The 25,949-nt window shown below is 44.0% G+C and overlaps 1 protein-coding gene across 1 annotated transcript in view; it reads left to right on the plus strand.

Annotated features, from left to right (window-relative positions):
• PRDM6 (PR/SET domain 6) overlaps positions 1 to 25,203 on the plus strand; it is a 109,525-nt gene extending 84,322 nt beyond the window's left edge. Inside the window, exons 6-8 of the mRNA XM_056124644.1 lie at positions 7,648 to 7,990; positions 15,878 to 16,054; positions 24,487 to 25,203. Coding sequence (XP_055980619.1) covers positions 7,648 to 7,990; positions 15,878 to 16,054; positions 24,487 to 24,601 — 635 coding nt within the window. The 3' untranslated portion in view covers positions 24,602 to 25,203. The remainder of the gene's footprint in view (positions 1 to 7,647; positions 7,991 to 15,877; positions 16,055 to 24,486) is intronic.
• Positions 25,204 to 25,949: the final 746 nt, after the last annotated feature.

Below are 25,949 nucleotides of genomic sequence, written 5' to 3' on the forward strand. Positions count from 1 at the left end.
AATGGGGTGCTTCACCTGCACCAGTTCACCCACCCTCATCCCACAGGGCCTCCTCAAAAAAGGTGATGCTCAAGAATCTTAGGGAGCAAATGGGATCGCTCCGGCTAGTAGGAACATCTTTGTGCCAGGCCTGGTGGAATGCAAATACTCAGGCCGTGGCCTCAGGGATGGTGCACAAGTACAGATGCATGCATGCAAAGACATGCACACACATGCATGCTCACAGATACACAGACACACGGACACACACAGACATGAGCACACTGATACATATGCACACATGCACTCAGACCGTGCACATATGCGAAGCCAAGCTAAGTTTCGGTGCTTCTGGGGGTAGTCAAGTCTGGAGGCCACCTCGCTTCTGTGTGGTGGTAAACTGGGACAAGGACTGACCCAAATCCAAGAACCAGATGGTCCTCTCCATTCCAGGCCCAGCTAGGGGAATGAGTGGAGCTTTGCTTGATCCTACCCATTCCACTAAGGAATCCAGAGCCAAGAAACCCTTAGCTACTTTGGTCCAGACTTTGAAGATAAATATTCCACCAAGGACCCAGCATTTTTGTGTGGAGAAATTTCACAAGACACAGAGAGAGGGTGGACCTCTTGGCTGCCCTAGGCCATTCTGAGGTGCTGCCTAGATCTTGCCCCACTGCTGCAGTGTGTGTGTGTGTGTGTGTGTGTGTGAGAGAGAGAGAGAGAGAGAGAGAGAGAGAGAGAGAGAGAGAAAGAGAAAGAGTCCCAGGATTGAAAGTGGTGGGGGATGTTTTGTGTAGCCTTAGAGGGTCTCTAGACACCCTGGGCCTTACCTCTATGGAGTCCATGGTCAGTGGAAAGTCTTTATGGTGGGGAGTATTCAGGATGGGCGTATGATCCCAATGCAGGGCATCTCTAAGGCACCTTCCCATCTGCACAGCCATTATTTTCATCTCCTCTTCTCCACCCCCATTTCCCAAGGGGCTTCCTCTGCCCAGAGCCCGAACTTCTCCAGACTTGCCCCAAGCAGTCACCAACGTGCACTGGGTATTTCCCAGTAAAATGGAAGTCATTGTGTTCCGCTCACAGCTGCCTCTGCTCCAGTTCAGTTACACTCACTCCCAGTATCTAGCTGCCCTTCCTAGAAACTGTGGTATCTCCTTCTTCCTCTCGCTTCCATCTAGTTTCGTATCCCTGTGCATCATCCATGCTGAAATGTGTTTCTCTTCTCTTTGACAACTCTCAGTACAATACCCCACCCCTCACCAAACAGCTCTGGCCGGGCCACCTCCTACAGACCCTTTCCCTCATGGCCATCACTGCATCCAGAGTGAAATTCCCTTGGTACTTTTTTCAGTTGACCGGCTAGTTTGGTTCATCGAGAGTTCAATTTCCATAGATGAAAACCTAGAAAGTATTGTGGACACAGTTGTCAGAGATTGAGCAGAGGATTGATTCTTAGGTGTTCTGCCACACTTTTTTCCCCCCTTTCATTCTCTATGTATATATTCTCCCCCTTTCTCTGGCTCTCACTCCCCCAACTCCCCTTTTGTTTTACTTTAAGTCCAGTTATCATTTTTTTAAAAAAATCATGGTTATAAAGTTTTTCTTGGTTGGGTTTCAGTCATACAGTGTTCCAACACCTGTCCCTTCACCAGTGTACATTTCCCACCACGAATTTCTCTTTTATCCTAGTATTAGCATCCTAGATAAATTGTTTGCAGTTTTTCCACTTTGCCTTTTCAGTGGGGTCTGATTGATGCATTTAAAACAAATCTGACTGCCCTGCACTCCAGCTTTTTGTGGCTTGCCGGTATTCTTAGAGTAAATCCCTACTTCTTTACCGTGGTAGCCTACCAACCATGTATTAATCTCCATAAGTACTATGTGTGACTCACATTTCATTTCACACCATTGAAATCCACCCTGGTCGTGCCCTCTGGGTCTGCAGACTTGCCTACCACCACCGCTTGCTTCTCTTACCTGCCCATGTCCCATGCCCATTGGTGATCATATCCCTTATCTCTAGCTGCATCCCTCTCCTCGCCTTCCATGGGGCCCCTTCTTCAATCCCCTCAGTGCCTGAACTTGCTTTCCGCCCCAGCATAGCATATACTGTTGTATGTGTTTCAACTCCTCTCATTGCCTAATCTTCCCTGTCTGACCCCTGCGTACCCTTTGGGGCTTACATTCAAGGTCAGCCATCCCTCTTCACCCAGGCTTAGCCCTCCCTGATACTTGCTTCCCTCCCACACCTCTCTTCTCTCGCAGTGCTCCTCACACCTATAGCAATTGTATATTATCAGGGTAAAATCCATATATTTTTTACAACTTCATATTTTTGCATGCACAGAAAATGGGTTACAAGGAACGGTGACCTATCATTTGTGCTGTGCTTTATAATTAATGACTTTGGATTTGGTGAAACAGAGTAGCTATTCAGCTGCCTCTCCCACTGGAGTTTCAGTGGCATGAGGACAGTGTTTAAGGCATTCTTGTTCCTCTTGCATTTGTAACACCAGACACCAGCCCAGAGTCAGGCATGTGGCAGATGTGATCAGAACGAGCCGACAAGCTTGAAGTCTAGTGCTGCTTGTACTTGCCTCCCTCTGTTCCATTTCCCAGCATTTCATGGTCTTCTGGACTGTGTACATTAAGGCAGTGTTTCTCAACCCTTTTCTAACTGTGGCTTTCTTCTGACCTTGTTTTCTTCCTGTGATCTCTCCCTGTCCTACCTGTTGGCTTCCTAATCTCATGTCCCTAATCTCATATTCCACTTTCACCCCTTTCCCTGGAATGTCTCAGAGGCCCGCAGCCCCTGGCTGTTGAGAAATGCTGCTTTAGGGTGGTCAGAGTTTGCCGTCTTTACTTGGATCATTGTCTTAAAGGATGAGGAGAGTTTACAAGCTCCATATGTCTTCATAGAGTGACTGCTTCATCTTTTTTGGTCATTTCAGTCAGTCATCTCTTGGCCTTATGCAGGCCTTATGTCTGCTGTTCTTGAGCTGGGACAAGAGAGTGTCTTCTGATTCATTTCCTATCCTCCTTTCTGATGATTTTCTGTGTGCACACTTTGAATTGTCCTGAGCAGTAAGTCTGATAGTCAGGAATACTGATACTCAGTAGGACTGACACTCAGAATCTTCTGTTCCGTGAGTTCTTCTTTAAAGAATCATACTTGGTAGGCCCCCAGGGTTCATGGAGGTAGGCAGGACAGTTTAGAAACCAAGGATGGTTGCCTTTTTGAAAATTAATTAATTATTTACTTTTGGACCAAAACTGTTGTTCTCAGAACTAACTCCTAGTTCTTCACTCAAGGATCACTCCTAGAAATGTTCAGGGGACCATACGAGGTGCTGGAGACTGAACTCAGGTTGGCCACATGCAAAGTAAATATACTACCCACTATTTTCTCACTTTAACCTCAAACTATTTATCCTCATCTCTACTTTTTCTTTGCTTTAGCCTTTGAGTTTATTTTGTTCAGCAGCATTGACTTTATTATCTGCACTACACTGTCTGCACTCTCCTCCCATTGTTCATCGATTTGCTCGAGCAGGCCCAGTAACGTATACATCGTGAGACTGGTTACTGTGTTTGGCATATTGGATACATCATGGGTAGCTTGCCACACACGCTTTGCCAAGTGGGCGAGGTACTCTTGGTAGCTTGCCAGGCTCTCCGAGAGAGGCGGAGGAATCAAACTCAGGTTGGCCGTGCAAGGCAAGCATCCTACCCACTGTGCTATCGCTCAATAAAAGATCATGCCTAAAGTGGAACATGGCATACAAATGTCATGTCTACATCAAGAAAACATTTTAATATATTGTTCTGGAGTATCCGGAGGAAGAATATAAATAAAACCAAGATTTTTTTCTTGTGTATAATACAAGAAAGTTTTTATTGACTCTTATTTAGAAAGAATGACAAGAGAGAAAGAGAGGAGTACATGTTTGAAAGAGAACACAGGCTTCTCTAGAGTGGAAATAGGCAGGCAAAGAACCAGTGAAACAAACACGTGAGATGGGTGTTCAAGGGAGAACATGGGCTTGAAGAGTGAGCTAAGATAAAATTCATTTCAGCTATTCAGATCTTATTCTCCAAATGCTTTTATCCTGTCCCACTAACTGGCATCCCCAAATCCTGGACTGTCATGCAAACTGATACAAATTTGTATTTATCACTACTTTGACACTGATCCTTACACTTATAAACAGCCCATCAGCTCATGGTTTTTTTTGTTATATTTAAAGGTTATGTGATCTTAATTTTTTAAGTAATGTAGTAGATTACTTCCAAGGAGCCAATGGGAAGTCAGGATTTATAATCTCTATACTGAGTGCGACTTATGTAGTATATTTTCCAGAGGTTTGCTAGTCCTCATTTCAATAGTGACACATCTTGTCTTCCATGTGGCCCCTCTCACAGTGCTCTGGCATTTCCAAACTCCACAGCTTAGAGACTTTAGTGCTTCCCTGTGCTGTTTCTTGCAGATTAATTATCCACAGGATGAACAAGATGGGGGTTCCCCAGGTCTCCAACAATGATACCATTTTCACTTTTTATCTGAAAGAACGCTACAATGCCATTAAACATCTCTCCTTATCTGTGATACCTATTCAAAAAGGAAAGACTTCCTTCTGTCTGTATGCAGTCACAGAATTTTTTTGAACATTGAAATTGTGCTCACAAAGTTCATATTGATGATGTACTCTTCCCCCAGAAGTTGAAATTCTACACACACACACACACACACACACACACACACACACACACACACACACAGAGATCTTGGGATCACAGCCAGCAGTGACCCCCCTTCCCCAAACCATCCAAAGGGGCTACTTTTGGCTCTATGCTTGTGGGACCATGGGACCATGCCAAGGGAGAGAAGTAGGAGCCTTCTGTAGGCAAAGCATGTGCTACAACCCTTTAAGCCATCTTGCCAGCCCTTTATACCAATATTCCTATATAAGACACAAGCATAAACATGTGTGTATAGAAGCATATGTGTAGAATGTACATGTTATCAGACACTGTACTGGCTATTAAACAACATTTTTATTTTTTGAAATATGGCTTGGACACAGGCAGTAGAGGAGTATGATCCAGAAACAGTGCCCTAAATCTTAGCAAGTTGAGCATTTAGCTTAGCTGAATATGTGACCCTGGACAAATTACTGGACCTTCTTGAACTTCAGCCCTTTTGAAATTTCTCATCAGAGACTTCTCAACAGAGATTCTCATCAGAAAATGATGAACTATACAGACCGATGATTCTCAGCCCCAGTTGTACATGAGGCACATGGGGAGCCATTACAGATGCCCATGTCCAGGTCCTACCAAGAGAATCCGATTGACTTTTAAAGTCTCCTCTAGGAGTCTTGTATATAATCAGGACAAAGGCCACTGGCCTGAGGCTCCCTGCAGGTCCAGGTGCATAGGTGAAGGGTCCTGCAAACAGTTTCTTCTCTTGAGTTCCTGGGACTCGTGGGGAAGATCCCAACCAAGCCAGGTGCTCCCAGGTGGTGCCCCTGTGCCCCGGAGCTTGGGGCTCCCTACTTTGACCACTCAGGTGCCAAACTGAGTGGGAATCAGTCATGCATGGTTGTGGGCACAGGCAGAGTGACCAGGCACATGCTCCCCACCAGTGCCCACCACCATGCTTCTCTCCTGTCACAGTCTTGCCCATCCTACATCTCAAATGACTTTTGTGCTCAACATGCCTGCTTTTTTTTTTTAATTTTTATTAGTGAGACATCATGAGGTACAGTTGTAGACTTATAGATTTTTGTGCTTGGGTTTCAATTATACAATGATCAAATACCCATCCCTCCACCAGTGCCCATTTCCCACCATCACGAATCCCAGTATCCCTCCCACCCCCTATCCCCCCTATCCCACCCTGCCCCTGCGGCAGGGCATTCCCTTCTGTTCTCTCTATCTTATTGGGTTTTGTGGTTTGGAAAAGAGGCAATGGGTGACAATCATGTTTGGTCTATAGTCTACTTTCAGCATGCTTCTCCCATCCTGGGAGGATCCTCCCAACACCCTTTATTTGGTGCTCCCTTCTCTATCTGAGCTCCCAACATGCCTGCTTTTGACCACCCTGGTACTTGCCACCTCTTTGACCCCTGAAATAAAAGTTAGAACGTTTATTGACACTGTTGTTACTTCTTATTTTTTAATTTTTTATAAAAGGATTATAATAGGTTTGGGGCATATCAGACACTAATCAGTAAGCTCTGACCCTGTGGATTAACCCATCAGTGAGTAATACCTGTCAGATGTTGAACACAGTAGCAAATTTAAATAAAAAGCCGCATCATAATTATATTAGATTTCATTCCTTAAAAATGTTTCTGATTTCTAACTTTCTCTCTGCTACTACCCCAGCAGGCTCAGCTGCCTACTCATAAGAGATGGTGGCTGTTGTGGCAGGTCAGAGGCCCAGTGATGGCATTTAGAGCTCATCAAAGGGGATTTTAATGTGTGGAAAAGAAAGCCCATAGAGCTCATATTGAGTGTCTAGACTGGCAGCCATGGCATTTTCTGAATGTTGCCTGTGCATCATCTCATTCTGTTCTTTGATGATTTTGCATTTTACCTGGGACTAAATTGTGGATTTCAATGTTCTGCACTTGCTCACAGTCATCAGGATTGAATGTAGCAGAGTATAAGTCTAGGATGTTCCTACTACTAAGCTGCTGTCTATTACTTGTAGAAGCATTACCATTCTCATTTTACAGTGGGGGAAACTGAGGCAGAGAGAGAGAGAGAGAGAGAGATTGCCGGTTGGTCAAGATAATGAAGATTTTTAAAGGCAGACTCATGATGTTTGATTCCAGAGTCCAGGTTTCCACAGCATCCTCTTCTCACTGGTTTTCTACTACTCCTTGCCTATCGCTTGAGCCCTCTCTTAGCACAAAGTCTTTTATTTTTTCATGCTGGTCCTTGGAACAGAAAATGTTTGCATCAATTTCTGAGGCTTGAAGTCTTTTGTTTCTTGTCTGATTTGGGCTAGAAAGACCCTTTGAGTTCTCTGTTCCTCTTCATTCCCACCAGACCAACAGCTTCCTGGTTAGCCTGTACCCCTGCCCACCTCTCTTTTGTTGGCAGGATCTTCCTTATTTATCCCTTTATCTAGCCAGTTTTTCTGGATGCCCTGTCCTGTGCCAGCAAGTTAGATAGAAAGTTGGCACCTCACTTCTCTACACTGCTTAAGACCAGCCCTCTTTGGGAGATTTCCCTCTAAAATTCTCCCCTTTCTCTCTCTCTCTCTCTCTCTCTCTCTCTCTCTCTCTCTCTCTCTGTCTGTCTGTCTTCTCTCTCTCTGTGCCTTCCTTTGCATGCCCTCCAAACCTGAGGGCAGCACCTCATCCTAGAGTCTTGATGTCTCCAGTCCTTAGCGAGCTCCACAAGGGCAGATGTTGTGAGAGGAGAGTCTGAAGCATACAACAGTGGCTTAGTACATAGGCGTGGACTGACTTCATAATCTGTGACAAGTGGGGTTTCCCCCTTCATTCCGCTCAGTGACTGGTGTAGTTACTTGGAGCCGGAGAAAGAGACATTGAACATTGATGATGTATAGATGGGACTTTGGAAAGTGTGACTTGGCATACAAGGGCTACGTAATCTGATCTCCTCCTCTGAACCCTTGCTTCCTCTCAGTAAATGTCCCTTCCACGGTGATGGAAGCCATGTGCAGACAAGATGCCCTGCAGCCTTTCGCCAAGAGCAGCAAGCTCTCCTCGGCACCCCAGCAGCGTTCGGTGGTGTTCCCACAGACACCCTGCAGCCGGAACTTCTCGCTCTTGGACAAGTCCGGACCCCTGGAGCCAGGCTTCAGCCAGATCAGTGTGAAGAACCAGCGCGTCCTGGCGAGCCCCACCTCCACCAGCCAGCTGCACTCCGAGTTCAGTGACTGGCACCTCTGGAAATGCGGGCAGTGCTTTAAGACTTTCACGCAACGGATCCTCCTCCAGATGCACGTGTGCACACAGAACCCTGACAGGTAACCCCCCACCCTCCCACTCCCCACCCCACTACTGATCAGGCTAGGAGCTTGCTTTGGGGAGCTACACTCTGCAGCTCATGCCCACCCCTGCCCACTGGCCAGCTTCCAGCTGTGCCAGGGAGAAATTCTGCAAAGTTCTGGAGGGCGACGCAGGCCTGTGTGCTTTGGGTTGGGCTGCATGGCCATAGCTGCAAAAAAGGCTGCTGCTCCTGTTTCCCGGGCTGCCCTGTCCAAAAGGGGTGAGAGGCACAAACTCTGTCCAGATCTGAAGGGGGACAGATGCCCAGCAAGGGACCTTCCCAAATCTCCTCACCAAGAAGAGGAGGTCGGCGTCATTAGAATCCACTCTGTCTTCCAAAGAGAATTGAGCCAGCACGCTGCCTCTACCGCCGCTGTCTCAGGGTTCACCTCCAGTGTGCCACGGGTAGGAACTTCATTAAGTCCTCAGAGGTAATGAATTGGAATTTTTTGCTTAGTACTATTTTTCTTCAGAGCATGCAAGCCCATAAATCCTGCGAAGCTGTCAAAAGGAAATACCTAGCCTGCTAGTGATGTGGAGGAAAACAGATGCCGCTTATTCAATAAACTAATATCCGCACAGAAGAAAAATGTTGACTAGATACCTCGGAGTCAAAGTTGGTTTGAAAGTTTGTCAATAAAGAATTTTATGGCCATGAACCGAGAGGATGAAATTTAGCTGAACAAGTGAATTAAAATTTCAGGTACTCTGACGAGTGGCATAGGAGATAGAATGGAACTATTATTTATGAATCAAAACTGGTTTATTCGACAGTCTTGAGAGCTGGGCCCACAGAAGACAAAACTCGAATTAATTCAATAAGAAAGGCTTGTGTTTTATCTCTCCTTCACGTCCTATGAAAATCAGATTTAACCCCAAACGTCTAAGGAATACATTGAAAAATGTGCTGTGACTAGAAGCAGATGAAAGTTTTAGGAGGAGGATGCAGATTGGGAAGCAGGATTTTCGAATTATTTTCTTAATTTGACCTCTTATTAACCCTAAGCCTCTCAGCTCTCCTGGACAGTAATTTCCACCTATCCAGTAATTTCCACCTACCCATCCCTCTCTCTCCACACCCTCTGTTCAAAGCCCAAGCAGGCAGGGAAAATGCAAGAGTAGTGAAGAAATGGAAATAGGGGAACTCTTTTCTAAATAGCAACAGTAGTTTGTTTTAGGGGACACATAGATATTTACCACTGCATAAGTTTTAATTTGTGCCATTTTGAAACCACCTGCTTGGCATCAACATTGCTGTAACTAGCTAATGCTATTTTTTTCTGTAGGGCTATTAGGTATCTTTCCTCTCTTTTACTTTCAATAGGAGAACCCTCAGATGAAAATATAGACAGACTTTTACCCATCTAAGTCCTATTAATTTTGAAGGTGGTAGGTAGTTTTAAAAATCTTTACTCAGAAAGGATTTGAGGGGTGGGAATTTGCCTTCCTTGCAAGTAGATATAAACCCTTGAGATAAATTAACACACATTAAAATAAATACATGTATAAATATACCCATTTTGATATAGGCACATGCTTACATATACACACACGGATGCCCATATATACTTGCATATACATGCATATATGTACATATATTCAGCTTCCAAAGCATTTAGCTTTTTTATTATAGAAAATTTGCTAAACTTGTTATTTTAAAATTTCTTACCTAAATCAAGTGAGTTCAGGTATATGTGTCTCTTTTCTGGACCGTTTTATTGCCGTAATAACTGATCATGTGAGCAAGATGAAGTGATAGGGAGAAAATTCTGGATAACAGCACTCAGAATTTATCTAGTTATTGTACAATTTCATGTGAAATGTCACATATAGCAGTGGAAAGATTCATAGTAAATAAGAAGATACCCCAAACACTGATTTCTGATTCTAGTTACACTAAGTTTAAGACTGTGACATCGCTCTCATAAAGTAATAAGTATAATGATTTATAGCATCTACCGCATTTCACGGCCTAATTTCAGATTTTTTGCCGGTCTTTTGGCCAAAAATTGGGATGTGACTATTACATAAAGCTTTTTTAAAAAAAATTCTTCAAGTATTATTTTAAAATTGGGTGCTATGATTATGTGGGGGCAGTGATTTTCTGGTGAAATATGGTACATAAATTGTCAGAAAAAAATTACCAACAAATCAAAACTTACACGTTGCATATAAATACGCTTTCATGAGAAACTGTTAGGACAATATCAATTCTAAGCAGATTTCAATTGGTTGGCAAAATCCAGGGTGTGCAAGATTTATTTCCCAGGTGAGACCTCACCAGCTGATTTGACTCAGATGTTCAAGTGTGGCATGACCCAACCTTCCCCAGGAGATGGAAAGAAAGGGTGCTTGATATTCAGAGAGAAAGTGTGGGATTCAAAGACTACAGAGGTGTTCTTTGTCAACTTTGAGCTAGTTAGAGTTATGAATTATGACTTCAGGCCGTGGAGATAGCTCCAGGGGCTGGAGCACCTATCTGGCCTGCAGGGATGAGACTTAAATCTGCAGAGTGTGCATATTTGGCTTTTAGGCTATAACACTTTGTGCCCATCCAGCCAAAGGCAGTGAAAAAGCTTAGCACCTCTCTATGAGAAGCCATCTCCTTCCATTTAAAAAATGCCACGCTTTGATTTTGCTAGGACAGTCTGGCTACAACCAGAAGCAAGAAAGGGAGACGCAGATGACAAAGTCAGAAAGTAAACAGGTTTGAGTTTCAAACAGGCCCAAAATTTGAAACAGCCCCTGAACTGAGATCCAAAAGATCTTTCACTCAGCAGTTTGCATGTTTGGCCGGGAAACCGAAGACATCTGACCGTTCCTCAAAGAGACTGCGTCTGTACTGGTGAGCTTTTTCATGAGAGAGCCCTCCAGGAAACCTCACCTTACTGTCAAAGAAAGAGCCCAAGAAACTTACCCCAGTGGGGAGGGGCAGCTACCCCATTTTCTACTTCTAAACTCCTTACGTTTAATGTAGAAAAGAAACTTATTTTACCTGGCAAGGTAAGAATTAGCAGAATAGATAGAAAGAGCCCAGAGCAGATCCAAGAGCCACAGATAAATTAGTTCTTGATTTTTGTTCTGTTCATGGCCAACAAACAAAACCAGAAATCTCTTCTTCCCTTTTGCCAAGTTAAGTGGCATTTCTTTTTCTGAGCATATCCATAGAAAAGATTAGCTGTTATAATCTGTTATGAACAAGACGTTGTATGGGGGCTTCACAAAAATTTGGGGCTTTGATTTTAAACTCATTCCCTCCATACCTTGGGATGGGGACAGCATACCTTGCTTTTGCTATAGAATTCCTTTGCTCTTTTCTGCTATAGAAAATCTCTCAATATTTCCATTGGGTGGCGGCAATGAGGGACACCTCCAGAAAGGAGTAAGTCCAGCGTTACTCAGTGAATTATTTCCTGATAGACCTGCTCTTTTTCATTTTCTGAAGAAAGTGATTACCTAGTGCTTATCTCTATTTTGCATACCTTTTCCTTTTCTTTGGTCCTTTTTGAGTGTTTTGCCATGGAGAGAAATGTGCTTTTAGCCCCAAGACACACCATCAGTTGCTCACATTTGTGTCTTGATCTGTGTGGTGGTGCCTGAAGCCGGGGGAATCTAGAAAGTGCTGTTTGCTGGGAAAAGGCTGAATAGAAGGATTCTGGCGAGTTCTTTGCAACATGTCTTTGCATTCAACCATCCATTCCCTGCCAACCCCAGCTATAGGCTCTCATCTTTCTAGCTTCCATTGTTCACCAGTTCTTCTCTTTTGCTGCTTTTTCTGAAATCTCTGAGCCCTTCCAAAAAGTGGCCTTCCTTTCTCCCTCCTCTCTGCCACTCCTCAGTTTTTGACATGTCAGAAGATTGGCATGTGGGCCAAAGGATGAAGAGCAGGGAAACAATGTGGCCCCCGTGAAACAGCTTTGGTCCCGTAGGTTTTCATGCCATGAAAGAAAATTCAAAGCAGGATTACTAATATTTTAAAACAACCCACACTTAATTTTGTTATATGTTTCATCTTTTTCCTGTGTGTACACCAAACCAATTGCAGACCACCCCACCCCCACCCCCTTCCCTGGGTAAATGAGTTGCACATTTTTCTGGAGTCATCATGGGCAGGGAAGCTGCAATTTCAGAGACTGGTTCAGGGATGGACAGGATGGTCTCACTGCTCTTCTGCCAGAAGAATGACTGGCGTGGATATATACACACTTCAATGACCTGGGCCTTGTCTTATTGGGCCTTTTATTAATTATTTCATCATTGAGTGCAGGTAACCATCTGGTTTGTTCATTGCGCTTGATAGATCTGTGTTGAAACTAGCCACACAAGGCCATTTACAATTAAATGAATCAAAATCAAGTGTTCAGAGCTCCTGGTTCTATTTCAGTACCTATACAGGAAAATACAGCTGAAGAACTCTTCTCCAGGGAGGTCATGAGAAATGTCTTCTGATTCAAAATGTGACCTTTGGGGTAAGGAAGGCTGTTGCTTTTGTTTTGGGCTTGCTGATAATCTCCAGGCACAGGTGATGACCTGGGAAGGATCCAGGAGAATTAGACCTCAATGAATGGGTGTGATCACCCAAGATCCTGGAGACTGTGAAGCATGATACCAGCCTATGTCAGACTCCCCACCTCACACCCAGCTGCTGAAAAGGAGATCGAACTTTGGAGTCAAAATTAAATGTGGTCATTTGGCCAGACCTAGGAAAATTCATGAAAATATTATTTCCCACCAGAGTCAAAAGATGGGTGTTAACTGATTCTGGGCCACAGAGACCCTTTGAGAGGTGAAGAGTTGTGTGCTACTGGAAACAGTCTGGGCCTGGTGTCCACACCTGGGGCCACTCAGCCCTCCAGGACACGGTGAGGTCTGTGGTTCCACAATGTGGCGATGTCTTCTAGGCCTCGCTCTTGGGGTAAATGTGTCATTCCATTTTGAATGGATTCCTGTGTCCTTAAATCAAACCCCAGAGCAAAGTTGGTGTTGAAATTCCTCTTCGATTCTTTAATTCATTTTCTAAAGTAAATACTAGATGTCGTGAAAAGGGAATCTCGTCTTCTTGCTAGATCACCTCTGTGCTTTTGCAGATGCCTTCAGTGTGTGTTTGGAAGTTGAGTGAAACATTCTGTTGTTGTCATGACTCACAGAATTTCACATCTAAATTCATGAAATTGGCTCCTACAGAGATGAATCTGGTCTAAACTGAGTCTTCGGAGTTTAAATGAAGCTAAAATGAAGTTTAAAACTAAAAATGAAGGGCCTTTTGACTCAACAAAGGTTTCTAGAGAGCCATAAAGATAAGGCTTAGTCTCCTGTTTGGGTACTGATAATTTTTTTATTACTTTGAATCTTCATATGTTTATCAAAATAGCTTAAATGGATTGCTGTTCAGATTAGTGCATGAACACACTCAAGCTCATAGTCAGCTCAGCCTGCAGGGCATTGTGGGAGATGAGGCTGATATGACAGATACAGTGTCTGCAGCTGTCTTGGACAGAGTCCGACAGAATTTAAAGAGATTTCAGATTTCCCCTTATCCGAAGAAAGTAGAAAGTCAGGGAAGTTGAGGAACTGGTCCAAACCCTGCAGTTGATTGGTTCAGACTCACGCAGGACTCACTCAGCCTCCCTGGCTCTGGACCTTCTATTCAGACAAGCTAAATCCCGCCATAGGTTTCTAGCTGCCTCAAAAAATGCAGATACCTTGATGTCTCACAGGCCAGTGCAGGGCAAAGGTGATGTATTACAATCTCTTTGCCTTTCATCAGTGTTCCCTTGATATAAGAATTCCACAGAAGCTCCTCTGTGGCCATTTTTGCTCTCCTCTGTAAATCTTTACTGCCATGAATGTTAACGTTAAAACGAAGGATTGACTTCTCATGGTAAGAAATAAATCACCCCAACTTTTGACAGCAGAGTTAGAAAAAAAAGAAAAGATTAATTGGTTTTATTTAGTGGCTTATTGTTTATTGTGATAGCTATTAAAAACAGATAACCAGAGGCTAATAAATGTTAATGGCCCCTTCACTATTAGAAAAATCAATTGTCTCTGGATAGAGCATATATTAATTTATTATTTTGTTTACATTCTTCAATAACATTAAAAAATATACCCTACCCCTGAGAGAATTATTTCTTGAAGAGTCGTTTAAGGTAAATAGTTACTGCAAAGAGCAGAGTTGGCTAGAGGTTTTTTTTATCTGCATATAATTTTAATGGCTTGGAAAGCATTATTTTATAATTGCAATAAAATGCATGTGTAATTTGTCAAGATTGATAAACTCCTTACCAAGGACTCTTATATATTTCTTTGAAACTTGTTTGAGAGCAGTTAGATAGATTTCTAAATGTAAGTAATTAAAATTGTATAGTATTGAGTTATTGACCAATCCTGGACTATTAATCAAGCTAAAAAATTCTACAATCAGTGTTCAGCATGCTGAAGCCTGGTAAATAATAGTATTTGTGTTCAGTGAGGCAAGTAGCCACAATTAGGCACTTCACTTGACAAATGAGAGAGTACACTTTATTTTGCACTTAATTGAATTGTTGTGCACATGCTGTCACCATTGTCTCGGGGCCCTTCATTGAGGTTTCTGATCACTGAGGCCTATGCATCTGTTTGAGGTGAAGCAATGAGGTCTGGTTTCTTCGTTGGCTTTCTCAATGCAGCCAGCATTGTCTGGGCCACAAACCAGCTTGGTTAAAATCTCTCCTGACAAATTATTAATTTTTCTTAACCAAAACTTTGATAAACAAATTAGAGTCCTGTCAGAGAAGGATAAAAAATAGCTTCAAATGGGGAAAAACTCCCTGGTTTTATATCACTCACCAAATTCTGCTCAAGCAAGCAGGAGAAGTTGTGTGGAGAAGGCAGCATTTTAATCTATTTCCTGAAAACCAAAAATTGATTTCTTTCTCATGAGCTGGAGAGATTGTGCTCTGAAAATCTTGCTAATTATTAGGTATTTGTCTCGAACTTTTTCCCTTCTGCTTCTGAGTTCTCATCATCCTTTTGCGACCACAGTGACAAAGTGTCATTTCTGGTCTGTGATAAATTGCTTGCTTGCCACTGCATTAAATGGGGGAGTGGAAGGAAAACAAAACCAAAACACAAGAGTGGCCGACAGATAAATATTAGTGGGTGTTGGGAGGTAGAAACCATGGTCTCTTTTACAAAGACACACATCTGGAGACCCAGATACTTGCTGAGCAATGCCTGCCAGTGGTTGTGCAGTAGCTAGGTCCACCCTAATACCCATAACCCAACCATTGAGCATTTGTTAACATTCACATGCAACCTACTGTCCTGCCTGTGTGCTCCCCGGAAACTTAGATCAGGGCTCTAAGGCATCAAGAGCTGACTTCCGGTGCACAGTTGATCTTCTGGTTTCCAGATAGAGTTCATTAGCAGCAAGTGTCCAGAAGAAGCCATTGGCCTATTGGACAGCCCAATGCTAAGTAGAAAGTGCCATGGTCCCCTTTGAACGTTTCCCTTTTGGCTTCTTGGTCCCATCTGCCCATGCCGTGTACTCACTCACTCTGTATTCCCATTTAGTCAGGGTGTAGGGCTACCAACAGGAAAATAGGAGTGCTGGAAGTAGAGGGGTTCATCCCCAAATTGAGCAGCATAGCTCTGGGGAATGAGAGTGTCTCAGCAGCTCTGTGAATTTCATTCCTGTGGTGACAAGTCCATTCATGGGAACCCAGCAACCTAAGCTCTCTGCACCCCTTTATAAGGCACCCCCCCAAACCTGCGCACACGGTAACCCTGAGCTTTGGCCCTTGCCCTGTGCTGCTGACCCTCAGCCCCTGCCCCGCGAGCATGCACCCGTGCTGACCAGGCAGTCTCTCTATCTATTTCAGACCTTACCAGTGCGGCCATTGCTCCCAGTCCTTTTCCCAACCTTCAGAGCTGAGGAACCACGTGGTCACTCACTCCAGTGACCGACCTTTCAAGTGCGGCTACTGCGGTCGTGCCTTTGCCGGGGCCACCACCCTCAACAATCACATCCGAACCCACACTGGAGAAAAGCCCTTCAAGTAAGTCGGGGCAGCCCTTGCGACCCTCTTTCTCCTAGCCGCTCCTGCAAGCTGGGGGTCGGGGCGGCGCGGTGCCCCCGGGGCACGAGCTCCCAAGGAAAGAAGGCTGTGGGCAGGCCTGTGTCCAGGCGGCCCAAGCTCCTGCCTGCAGGCTACTTGCAAAATGCATCTGGTAGGTCAGATGCATTCAGAGAATAGTCAGTCAGAATCTTACAGGGTGATCCTGTCCTGAGCTGGGCCAGCTGGGACCTCAGATCATCTTTCTGGGCCTGTCGTTTCATCATTTAAAAGAAGGAATTAGGAGAAAGAAATGTGAAGATTCTAGTTTCTGAGGACCCTCTCTTGTAGAATTTGAGCTGGGAGCTGTGCACAGTGCTCAGGTGGCCATCCGCTAAGGGGAACATGGTGCTCAGATCTGGGCTCTGCATGCAAAGCATGTGCTTGAGCCCTTCGTATTGTCTCCCCTGCCCAGCGTGCTGCCTATAGACCACTAGCCAGTTGGCAAGGTGACCCAATTTTGGACTTCTGTTTAATCCTCTCACCGGATTCCTGTGAACTGTTTCCTCTTCTTTGCTCTGGGCTAATGAAGTTTGATTCTGTTCGAAGCAGCCAGCTGGTAACTTTTCAGTGTGCCCCTTTATAACTGAAAATTATTGGGTTGATGAAAAAAAGACAAGCAAAAGCAAAGAGAGGGCCCGTCTAAGTTTTCGAGAATGTAGGAACTGCAGGGAGAGGTCAGCTTGACTGTCACAGGTTTTGTAGGAAAGGGTCACCATGGCCCAAGAGTATGTATCTCAGTAAAGTGCACTCACATAGGCACAGGACATCTGCCTGGTGCAAAGAAACTCTTCTCGCTCTCACCCATTCATTCCTTTAGGTAGGTGTTTGTTCATCCAGTAGGTCTTTTTTAAGAACCCCCTTCCATCCAAGGCTCTCTGCAAGGGACATGAGCACCGCAGTGAAGGAGACAGGGTCCCCTCCACTTTGAAGATATCATCGTTTATGGGGAGGCCAGGTTAACAGTCAAACATGATTGGGTAGAATGTGTACAAGTGAAAGACAATTAAGACAAGCCTCTGCAGCATTCCAGAGTTGCTCATGGTGGACCATTCAATACTGTTTGGAAGAGGCGATATTTGAGATGTGCTTTAAAGGGTGAGTGGGAGTTTTTAGACATGGAGGGAAAGTAGCTTCTCTAGCAGGCCAGACAGCCCATGGAAAGTTTGGGTGTGCACACCAGCATGTACTTCCAGTCATCTCGAAGCAGTTCTTTCTCTTTGTGCTAACCTTTTTTCAACCCTCACACATGTCTCATTACTCATTTGTCATGCTGTCATTCCTGGAGGAAGATCAAGAGTGAAAGTGATGTAGTCAGACATCCTTTCTGTAGAACAGGGTCCAGGAAGCCATCAGTGGAGCTCAGAGTAAGAGATCCATGGCCTTGCTAGAGACAGTGACGAAGTCTTCCCAGAGCCCTTGTTCTCCGTGACTTTGTCTGACACCATGGAGGTGGTGCTGGTCTGGGTTGTGCCCATCTCAGTGTCTGCCAGAGAAGGAAGGGGCACAGAAAAGGCTGTCATCTTCACTCACCTCCCTTCAAAGAAGTTATCTTTCTTTGTTATTTTCCTTTGTGGTTAAATAATTTCAGTGATGTATGTACATGGGGGCAGCTTCTCTGCTGCATAACAGCAACTGGGTTGAGAGAACAGGGTGGAGTGTTGGGACAAGGCTGCTCTCCACCAGCCACACTGGGCCCTCTGTGGCTTTAGGAACCCAAACAGCAGATACACCATCTGCACTCCTATGTTCATTGCAGCACTATTCACAATAGCCAGAATCTGGAAACAACCTGAATTCCTTGAAACAGAAGAATGGATACAAAAACAACAGCATACCTACACAATGGAATACTATGCAGCTGTTAGAAAAAAAAATGAAGTCAAGAAATTTGCCTATAAATGGATGGATATGGAGAGTATCATGCTGAGTGAAGTGGGTCACAGGAGAGATACAGATACAGAATGAATGGATTCGCTTATGGTCTATAAAAATATATATAATAGAAGAGTAATATCTAAGAACAAGGAAACAGGTGCTAGAAAGACTGGTCAGTGGTTGTAATCTACCACAAGTATGTGTGGGGAAGAGAGTAGATAAGTTAGAGAAGGGACTAGTATGGTAATAATAGATGGAAATGATCACACCGGACAAGAACTGAGTGTTGAAAATAGGTAAAGGGATATACACGATAACCTTTCAGTATCTGTATTGTAAACCACAATGCCCAATGAGAGAGAAAGAGAGAGAGAGAGAGAGAGAGAGAGAGAGAGAGAGAGAGAGAGAGAGAGAGAGAGAAGTAAAGTGCCTGCCATAGAGGTAGTTTGGGAGGGGTGCCAGGTGATGGGAGGGAAATTGGGGATGTTGGTGGTGGGAAATGTACACTGGTGGAGGGTTAGGTGTTGGAACACTGTATGACTGAAACCTAATCATAAACAGCTTTGTAAGGGTCTCACAGTGACGCAATAAAAAAAAATCTTGAAAAAACAAACACAAAGAGCCCAGGGGCCATTCATTTCTAACCCACTCAAAAGGTCAGATGGACTGGAACATAACTGTATATAACTCGGGGTGCCCAACCCATGGTTTAGTGCCCTGTGCAGAGGCCTTGGCCATTGATCTCGACCTGGAAGACTAACCCATATGGGGCTCAGAGACTTTGAAGCCTTAGAAGCGGAAGCTGAGAAAGGTGTCCCCAGGGCCTGCGTGCAGGGGAGCTTCTCAGAGGCAGAGGTGCTGGGGCACTTAGGACCCACTGGCCCCGTGTATGAGAGAAGGCCTCCAGACGGCATGGTGCCCAGGAGCCAATTGATTTTTATCTTGTTGCTGTGTAAATAGGTTTTAGTAATTAATTGAAGAGGTTTCAGGGTCAAAATGGGAAATAGATTTCTATTAATGTTAAGGTGTTACTTATGTGTAACCTTGTTGACTGCAGTCAATTTTTTTTCTTTAACATCCTGTTTTTGTCACCTTTCCAATAGAGTTGCCATGTTAACTTAATTTTAATGCATCAAATTTATAATTGAGGGACTTTGGCAATACTTTCATTTTCCTTTCTAAAAAGTATTTTGGATGACCTTGACCTAATTTCATCTGGAAAAAAATTATACATATGGAAACAACCAGAATTGAGAAGGTTCAAGTCAGTTTATGTTTTAGTTCTGTGACAGTTCTTATAAATATAGCCTGTGGGGATTTGGGTGTGTTGTTTTTAATGAACTTATTAAATATAATTTAGCCCAGGGAGAAGTGAATATAGACGTATCTTCTTTTTAAAAATTGACTTACTTTTTAAAAATCTCCATAAACGACAAAGTGCAAAGATATTTGTGATTGAGTTTCAGGTGTACAGTTGTTCCAACACCAGTCCCATTACCAGTGCTCATTACCTTGCATCAAAGTCCTCAGTTTCCCCCTCACCACACCCCACCATCTGCACCTGCCTCTGTGGCAGGCACTTATCCCTGCTCCCATTACCCTGGTGTTCCCTTCCTTAACTTATCCCCCTCCCTCCCTGCCCCAGTGGCAGTCTTCCTACTGAAGACCAGTTCTCCTGGTCTTTGTTTCTATTGCCTTTGGATATTTGGTATTCCCCTAGGAAGTTTTTTTCATATCCCACATATGACTGAGATCATTCTAAGTCTGTTCCTCTCTCTCTCTCTCTCTCTCTCTCACTGATTTCACTCAACTATCACTTATTTCAAAGTGCTAATACTTAAGCATCTGAGAAATAGAAAGCTAAAATCCTTTGGTGTATACAACCAAATCTTGTATGATTGAACTTTCCAGAGGGAATTTTGGGTATCTTCCAGTCAGAGCTCATGGTTAACCATCCCAAGGACATTTGTAAATATTATGAAGATATCCTTTTTCAGGCTTATAAAACAAACCTTTAAAAAATTGTTGCAGATTATTCAATAAAATGGGTTTCACCACAACAGTTAATTTTACTGCTTCAACTAATGGGCATTGTCTTAAAACAATGTTGCAAAGAAGAGAAAGAATCTTGGAATGAGATACAACCCTAAACTGCATGGTGGGAAGCTTCCAAGCCTTGCCCCAAATGGCTCTCTATTTGGCTTTTCCACTCCAACCCCCAGGGCCCCGAAAGTGCCCAGAATCCTCAGGGTCAACTGAGATAAAGCCTGCCAGGACAGGGAAGAGCCATTTGCAGTTTTTCAGGTACATTTGTTGGAAAGTGGGTCTTAAAGGCAGATCAAGGTTATTCCCATTCACAGCAGGCTGAAGGAGATGTGACAGATTTATCCTTGGAATTCACTAAACTGAGATGCCTCTGAAGAAACCCCTCCCCCAGAACACCTACTCGAAGAAGTTCATCTGTTTATCAGCAGCTCACCTGGACTGTGGACTTGAAAATTCTCAGATAGAGGAACACATGAAGGTGGGGGTGGGGGTGGGGGGCTCAGGAAGTATCTGTTAAAGGATCACAGGAAGGTTATTGACTTTGACCATCTGAGATAGGATGTCATAGAGATCAGGGAGCAAAAATCAAGATGTCATTTCATTTAAGAGCAATTGCCAAGGACTCTATGAGAAGAGGAAGGAGAGAAAGAAGGAGCAAGGATGGGTGGAAGGAAGGAGGTTGGCAATATAAAACTTACTCTACAATGAGGACTCCTTTCATCCCCCTCTGTTGCTAAACACAATCTCACAAGATTTTAGAGATACTGCCCTGTGGGGCCCACCCTTGGGAATTGCTTTGAGAATTGGAATCTTAGAGGACTGAGACTTTCCAGAGAGGAGACTCTACGTTTCCTCCTGGTTAGAAGCAGGAGAAGCGACTCATCACTACAGCTTTGTGTGAAGATGGCCTAGCACAGCATGAGAAAAATTATTTTTATTTTTTATTTTTTTATTAGTGAAACACCATGAGGTATACAGTTATAGACTTATAAATTTTTGTGCTTGGGTTTCAGTTATACAATGATCAAGTACCCATCCCTCCACCAGTGCCCATCCTCCACCACCTCGCGTCCCAGCATCCCCCCCTCATCCCCCTCTACCCCCCCCCCCCCCGTCCCACCCTGCCTCTGTGGCAGGGTATTCCCCCTTGTTCTCTCTCTCTTCTTTTGGGTACTGTGTTTTGCAAGAGAGGCATTGAGTGGCAATCATGTTTGGTCTATAGACTACTTTTAGCATGCTTCTCCCACCCTGGGAGGGTCCTCATAACACCCTTTATTTGGTGCTCTCTTCTCTATCTGAACTTTCTTTTCACCTAGCACATGTGGCTGGCCTTCAAGTCATGGAGCAAAATTCCTGGTACTAATCTCAGCCATTCCTGGGTGTTAGTCTGCATGAGAAAAATTAGGGGATGGAGAGATAGTCCAAGGGTTGACACTCGCCTTGCATATGGTGGACCCAGTTTTGATACCCAAAACCATATATGAACCCCAATAACCTCCAGGAGTGATCTCCTGAGCACAGATCCAGGAGTAAGTCCTGAGCATCATTATGTATGTCCCCCAAAGAGTATATAATATCCTACAAGATCATCTAGAAAAAATCAATATTAAAGGAATACACAGCTAAGATACAATAAATCTGTCCTATGTAAAAAGTCTCACATAGTTTGGTTCAACTCAAGAAGTATTTTGTGACAGGTTAAAGAGGCCCTGAAAGAAAGAGTTTTCATGGGGTTTTCATGCAACAGAACTTGACATTATTCTGCACCTCCCGTCAATATCAGAAAACAGTTGTCCACTCAGCCATATGTGAAATAATGATTCAGAAATGAAGTCACATCTAATGAAAATACCCATATGGTAGTAAGTTGGGGTCTTTTTCTTTGCTGAAATATTGAGAAAATTTTTCACTTGAGTGTTTAGGCAGTAACTTCAGCCCCTTCAGCATTAGAAGGGATTCCTGAGTGCTGGTGGGTGTTTTTGCTCCTGATTTATCCATAGTTTTCTTTCCTCCTGTTGCACCTGATGAAACTCCAGCTTACACAAGATATGTTTCCACCATTGTTCTTCTGCAGTGATGGTTCATGACCAATGAAATCCCAATTTTGGCTTAGGTATTTGCAATGAGTCCTTCCCTCAGATGAATTTTATTAAGCTGTGAAAGGAGTTTTTCCAAGGTTGAAAATAAATGGAGGAGCTCCTGTGTTCAATGCTTTACCCGCTGTACTGTTGTTCCGGCCCCAAATTTCCTGACTCACGTAACAAACTGTTCCATAACAGCTATGAGGCATGTAAAAGCAGACCATCAAGAAAGAAATGTTATTCTCTGTTTTACCTCTCCATCCTTTCTGGGCATTTATATGTGGATGTACACTTTTACCTTCCATGAAACAGTAAACTCCCCAAGGGTAAAATTATTTTCATTCTAACAGACAGCATTAGAGGGGTGAACGCGTGCCCCTGGTAAATTGCCATTCCTCATAAGCAGACCACTCTGCTCTCTTGAAAATTGGTTTTAGAGCTGCAAGATTTTGCTTTTTTTTATTTTTTGAGAAGAAATATAATCATTTGAAAGTTTGTCATGGACTGAAAGGTAGTATATTTTGACACACCAAATCCAGTAACTAATCTGTTTTCTAATAAACAATCAGCAATTCACTAACATGTCATCAGCACTTGGAGAACTCAGGAGAGGGGATGAGCTGCCCAGGGACGTTAATGAATACACTAAAAATCATTAGCTGATCAATACTTCTGAGTTATTTTCATTGAGCTGATAAGTCTGATACATTAAAGCTGACATTCTACATTTGTCAAGATCACAGTGCAGTTTTTTAACAGTGGAACAGGCTGCTAAAAATATTCTCTGGAAGACAATCTGAGCAACACAACTTCCTTACCCTGGCTGCAGGCTGGAGCCCCAGGCCCTCAGCATGAGAGTCATCATGCCACGTGTCCGATTTTCTAGCCCATTTTACCCATGGAAAGGAACTTAGAAGACTTCAGAGGAGAAAGGGAAATGCCCATGAACTGGGGAGGGGGGGCAGCAAGTGACACAGAGACAGGGCTGTGAGGACTTCCACAGGATAGCTTAGCAACAGTGTTTAGCCCCGCTTAGTGATCTCAGGATGCCTCGGTGAAAAGGGGAACAGTTGTGGGTAGTTCTCATCCTTGTCTCCAGATGATTGAGGAAGGCATGTAAGGGGCAGACTACCAAGGCCACTGTGCCTGCTAATAGGGTTGTGGCAGGAAAGTCGGTGTATGAGCTTAAAGCCACAATATCTGTGTAGGTAAAATCATACACAAGCATTGCAGTTGCTTGTGTGTGTAGATAAAACCATAAACCATTACAGTTGTTTGTGTGTATAGATAAAGCCATACATAACCATTACAAGTATTTGCATGAGTATGTGTGTGTGTATATGTGTATGTACATACAGTTGTATACAACCACCCAGGAACAGTTAACCACCAACAGGGAAACCAGGGGCTGCCATTACAATTGTGTGTGTACAAATGTACACAAGTACCCAGGAAGAGTTATCACCAGCAGGGGAATCTGGGGCCCCCACTATTTGTGGACATGCCTATATGCCTAGACCCACACTCAGCCAGCCCGGAGCAGTAACCCTTAGAAGACCGGAGGCTACTGTTCCACTGTGTATGCTGAGTTTCTCCTGCACCGTGGTTTAGGCCAGACTCCATCGAAGTCTGTTTCTGAAGTTAGGGAGATTCATTCCTGCTCTGTGAAACTTCATGCACTCTGGCCCTTCCTGATGGCACACCACTGCATTCCTTCTCCTTTCTGGAGAGATGAATTTCCTGAAGGGAACAGATGTTGGTGGGATTCCTATTTATCTCAGCTCAGACTGCCATAGTCCCAGTGTGGTGGACTGTGATGTCCCAGCCTTTGCACCCAGGTCACCACCCCAGTGCTGTTATTCCTGCAAACAGATGGATCCTCCTCCTGTTTCTCTAGAGGCAGAGACCACTCCTTAACTGCAACCCCACCCCCCCACACACCCATCTGAAGTTGAATTCCTGATTTTAAAGGAGCAGCAGGAGAAATTATATTTGTCATCCATATCTCTTCGGGGTTACTGCGCAGAAAACTGCAGACAAGCTGCTGCTTTTGATGGCTCACTCCTCCCCGTCTCTTTTTGTTCTTTATCTATTTGAAGTGACAGTGATCAGAGCCGCAGCAGGACAGGGCTCTCTGGAGAAATCACCTTCCCCCTGCCTATTGACAGATCCCTCTGTTCTGCACCAGACGGGGCCTCGGCCCCAGCACAAGCACCCAGGCTTTGGAAGTAGCCACCAATTACACCTCTTGAGCCGCTCAAATCTGAAGCCACTTTGGAGTGTCTGTTCCGATTAGGCAGGATGAGAGGCAGCGCATCCCCCTGATACACCCCGCTCCCTGGTCTCAATTTTCTCTCTTGCCTCCACCAGGTGCGAGAGGTGTGAGCGGAGCTTCACGCAGGCCACCCAGCTGAGCCGACACCAGCGGATGCCCAATGAGTGCAAGCCAATCACCGAGAGCCCCGAATCAATCGAAGTGGATTAACGGATTGACTGGTTGGAATTAAACTGCAAGGAAAAGTCATGATTAAATGTCACGGACACTTAAGCAAAACCAAAGATTTCCTCTGAGCAACTCTCAATCAGTCCCAGAAAACCAAAAGCAGTAATAAAATAAGTAAGATGTTAGAAGATATTGATCCCATGGTGGAAGTCAGACCAGGAAAGAGATTATTTATTTATGACTAGGGATGAGACTGATTTCAGTGGACAGCTAACCTGGAATGGCTAACACTTCCAGTGCCACCATGCATTTGCTTTGTTTCTAAAAAGCTTTTTTTAAAAAAATAAAATAAAAACAACTGTTATTTAATACCAAAGGGAGGATCGTGTGGGCTCCTCTGCCCACCTTTGGGACTGAGAATGCACAGCAACTTGTTTCTCGTGGCACCTTTTTTGAGTAGCATGATTCGAGGGGACCCCACTGTACAGCCCTGCTTCCTGCTGTTATGGTTCTGCTTGGCCTGACTTGATGGCCTGACGGGGACCTGGGAAGTGAGAGCCTTGGAGGCCAGCTTGGTCCTCAGCCCCAAAGGCTTCTACTCCTGGGTGTTTCCACGCTCACTTCTCACACACTTTTCACAAGGCTCCTTCTGCCCAGCAGCCCATACCTGATGCTTAAGAACCTGGAAGAAGGAGGAGGAGGAAAGGAAAAGAAAAGGAGGAAGAGGAGGAGAAGAAGAAGAAAATGGTTTTAAGGTCCAGATCCAAGGAAGGGAAGAAGGGGGATGGGGATTTTGTTTGTCCTGTCAGGATTTCAGAAACCTTTTACAATGTATGGAGCTTCATAATACAGTATATTGTTCCAAAGCAGCTAGTGGAGAAAATTTTTGTTTTCAGTAACGTTTAGCTTTAAAAAATACAAAATAAAGTTCTTCAGTATGAGGCTGACAATATAATGTATTAGACTGCAAGTAATTTTTCTGGTGTCGGCAAATATGTTGACTATGAGAGCAAAAGCATGGTCCCTCATGACCAAACGGTTCTTCGAGGGATATTTCCATCTTTCCCCCTCATATATTGAGGCTTAGGGAGACGCTTTATTCATTTCTGATGTGGAGGTAATTCCTATGGAGAAAGGTAACCATAGTCCAGAAAAGGATTAGCCACAGAGAGCATTTATGGGTAGAATCAACAGTCTAGGAAAACAGCCAATTTTATCTTTAGGACTCATCTTCTCTGGCCCTTGATAATTATCTCATGTCCACCTTGTTTCTTCAAAAGAGGAAGGATAATATACACAGTTCTTGGAGGGCCAAGAAAATGAGTTTAACTTCCTCTAGCTGGTTGGCAGGTCAGCAATGGGACATTTGGGAAAGTAATGGCAGTGACTG

This window comes from Sorex fumeus, unplaced genomic scaffold (assembly GCF_029834395.1).
Source record: "Sorex fumeus unplaced genomic scaffold, SorFum_2.1 ptg000051l, whole genome shotgun sequence".
Classification (NCBI taxonomy): Eukaryota; Metazoa; Chordata; class Mammalia; order Eulipotyphla; family Soricidae; genus Sorex; species Sorex fumeus.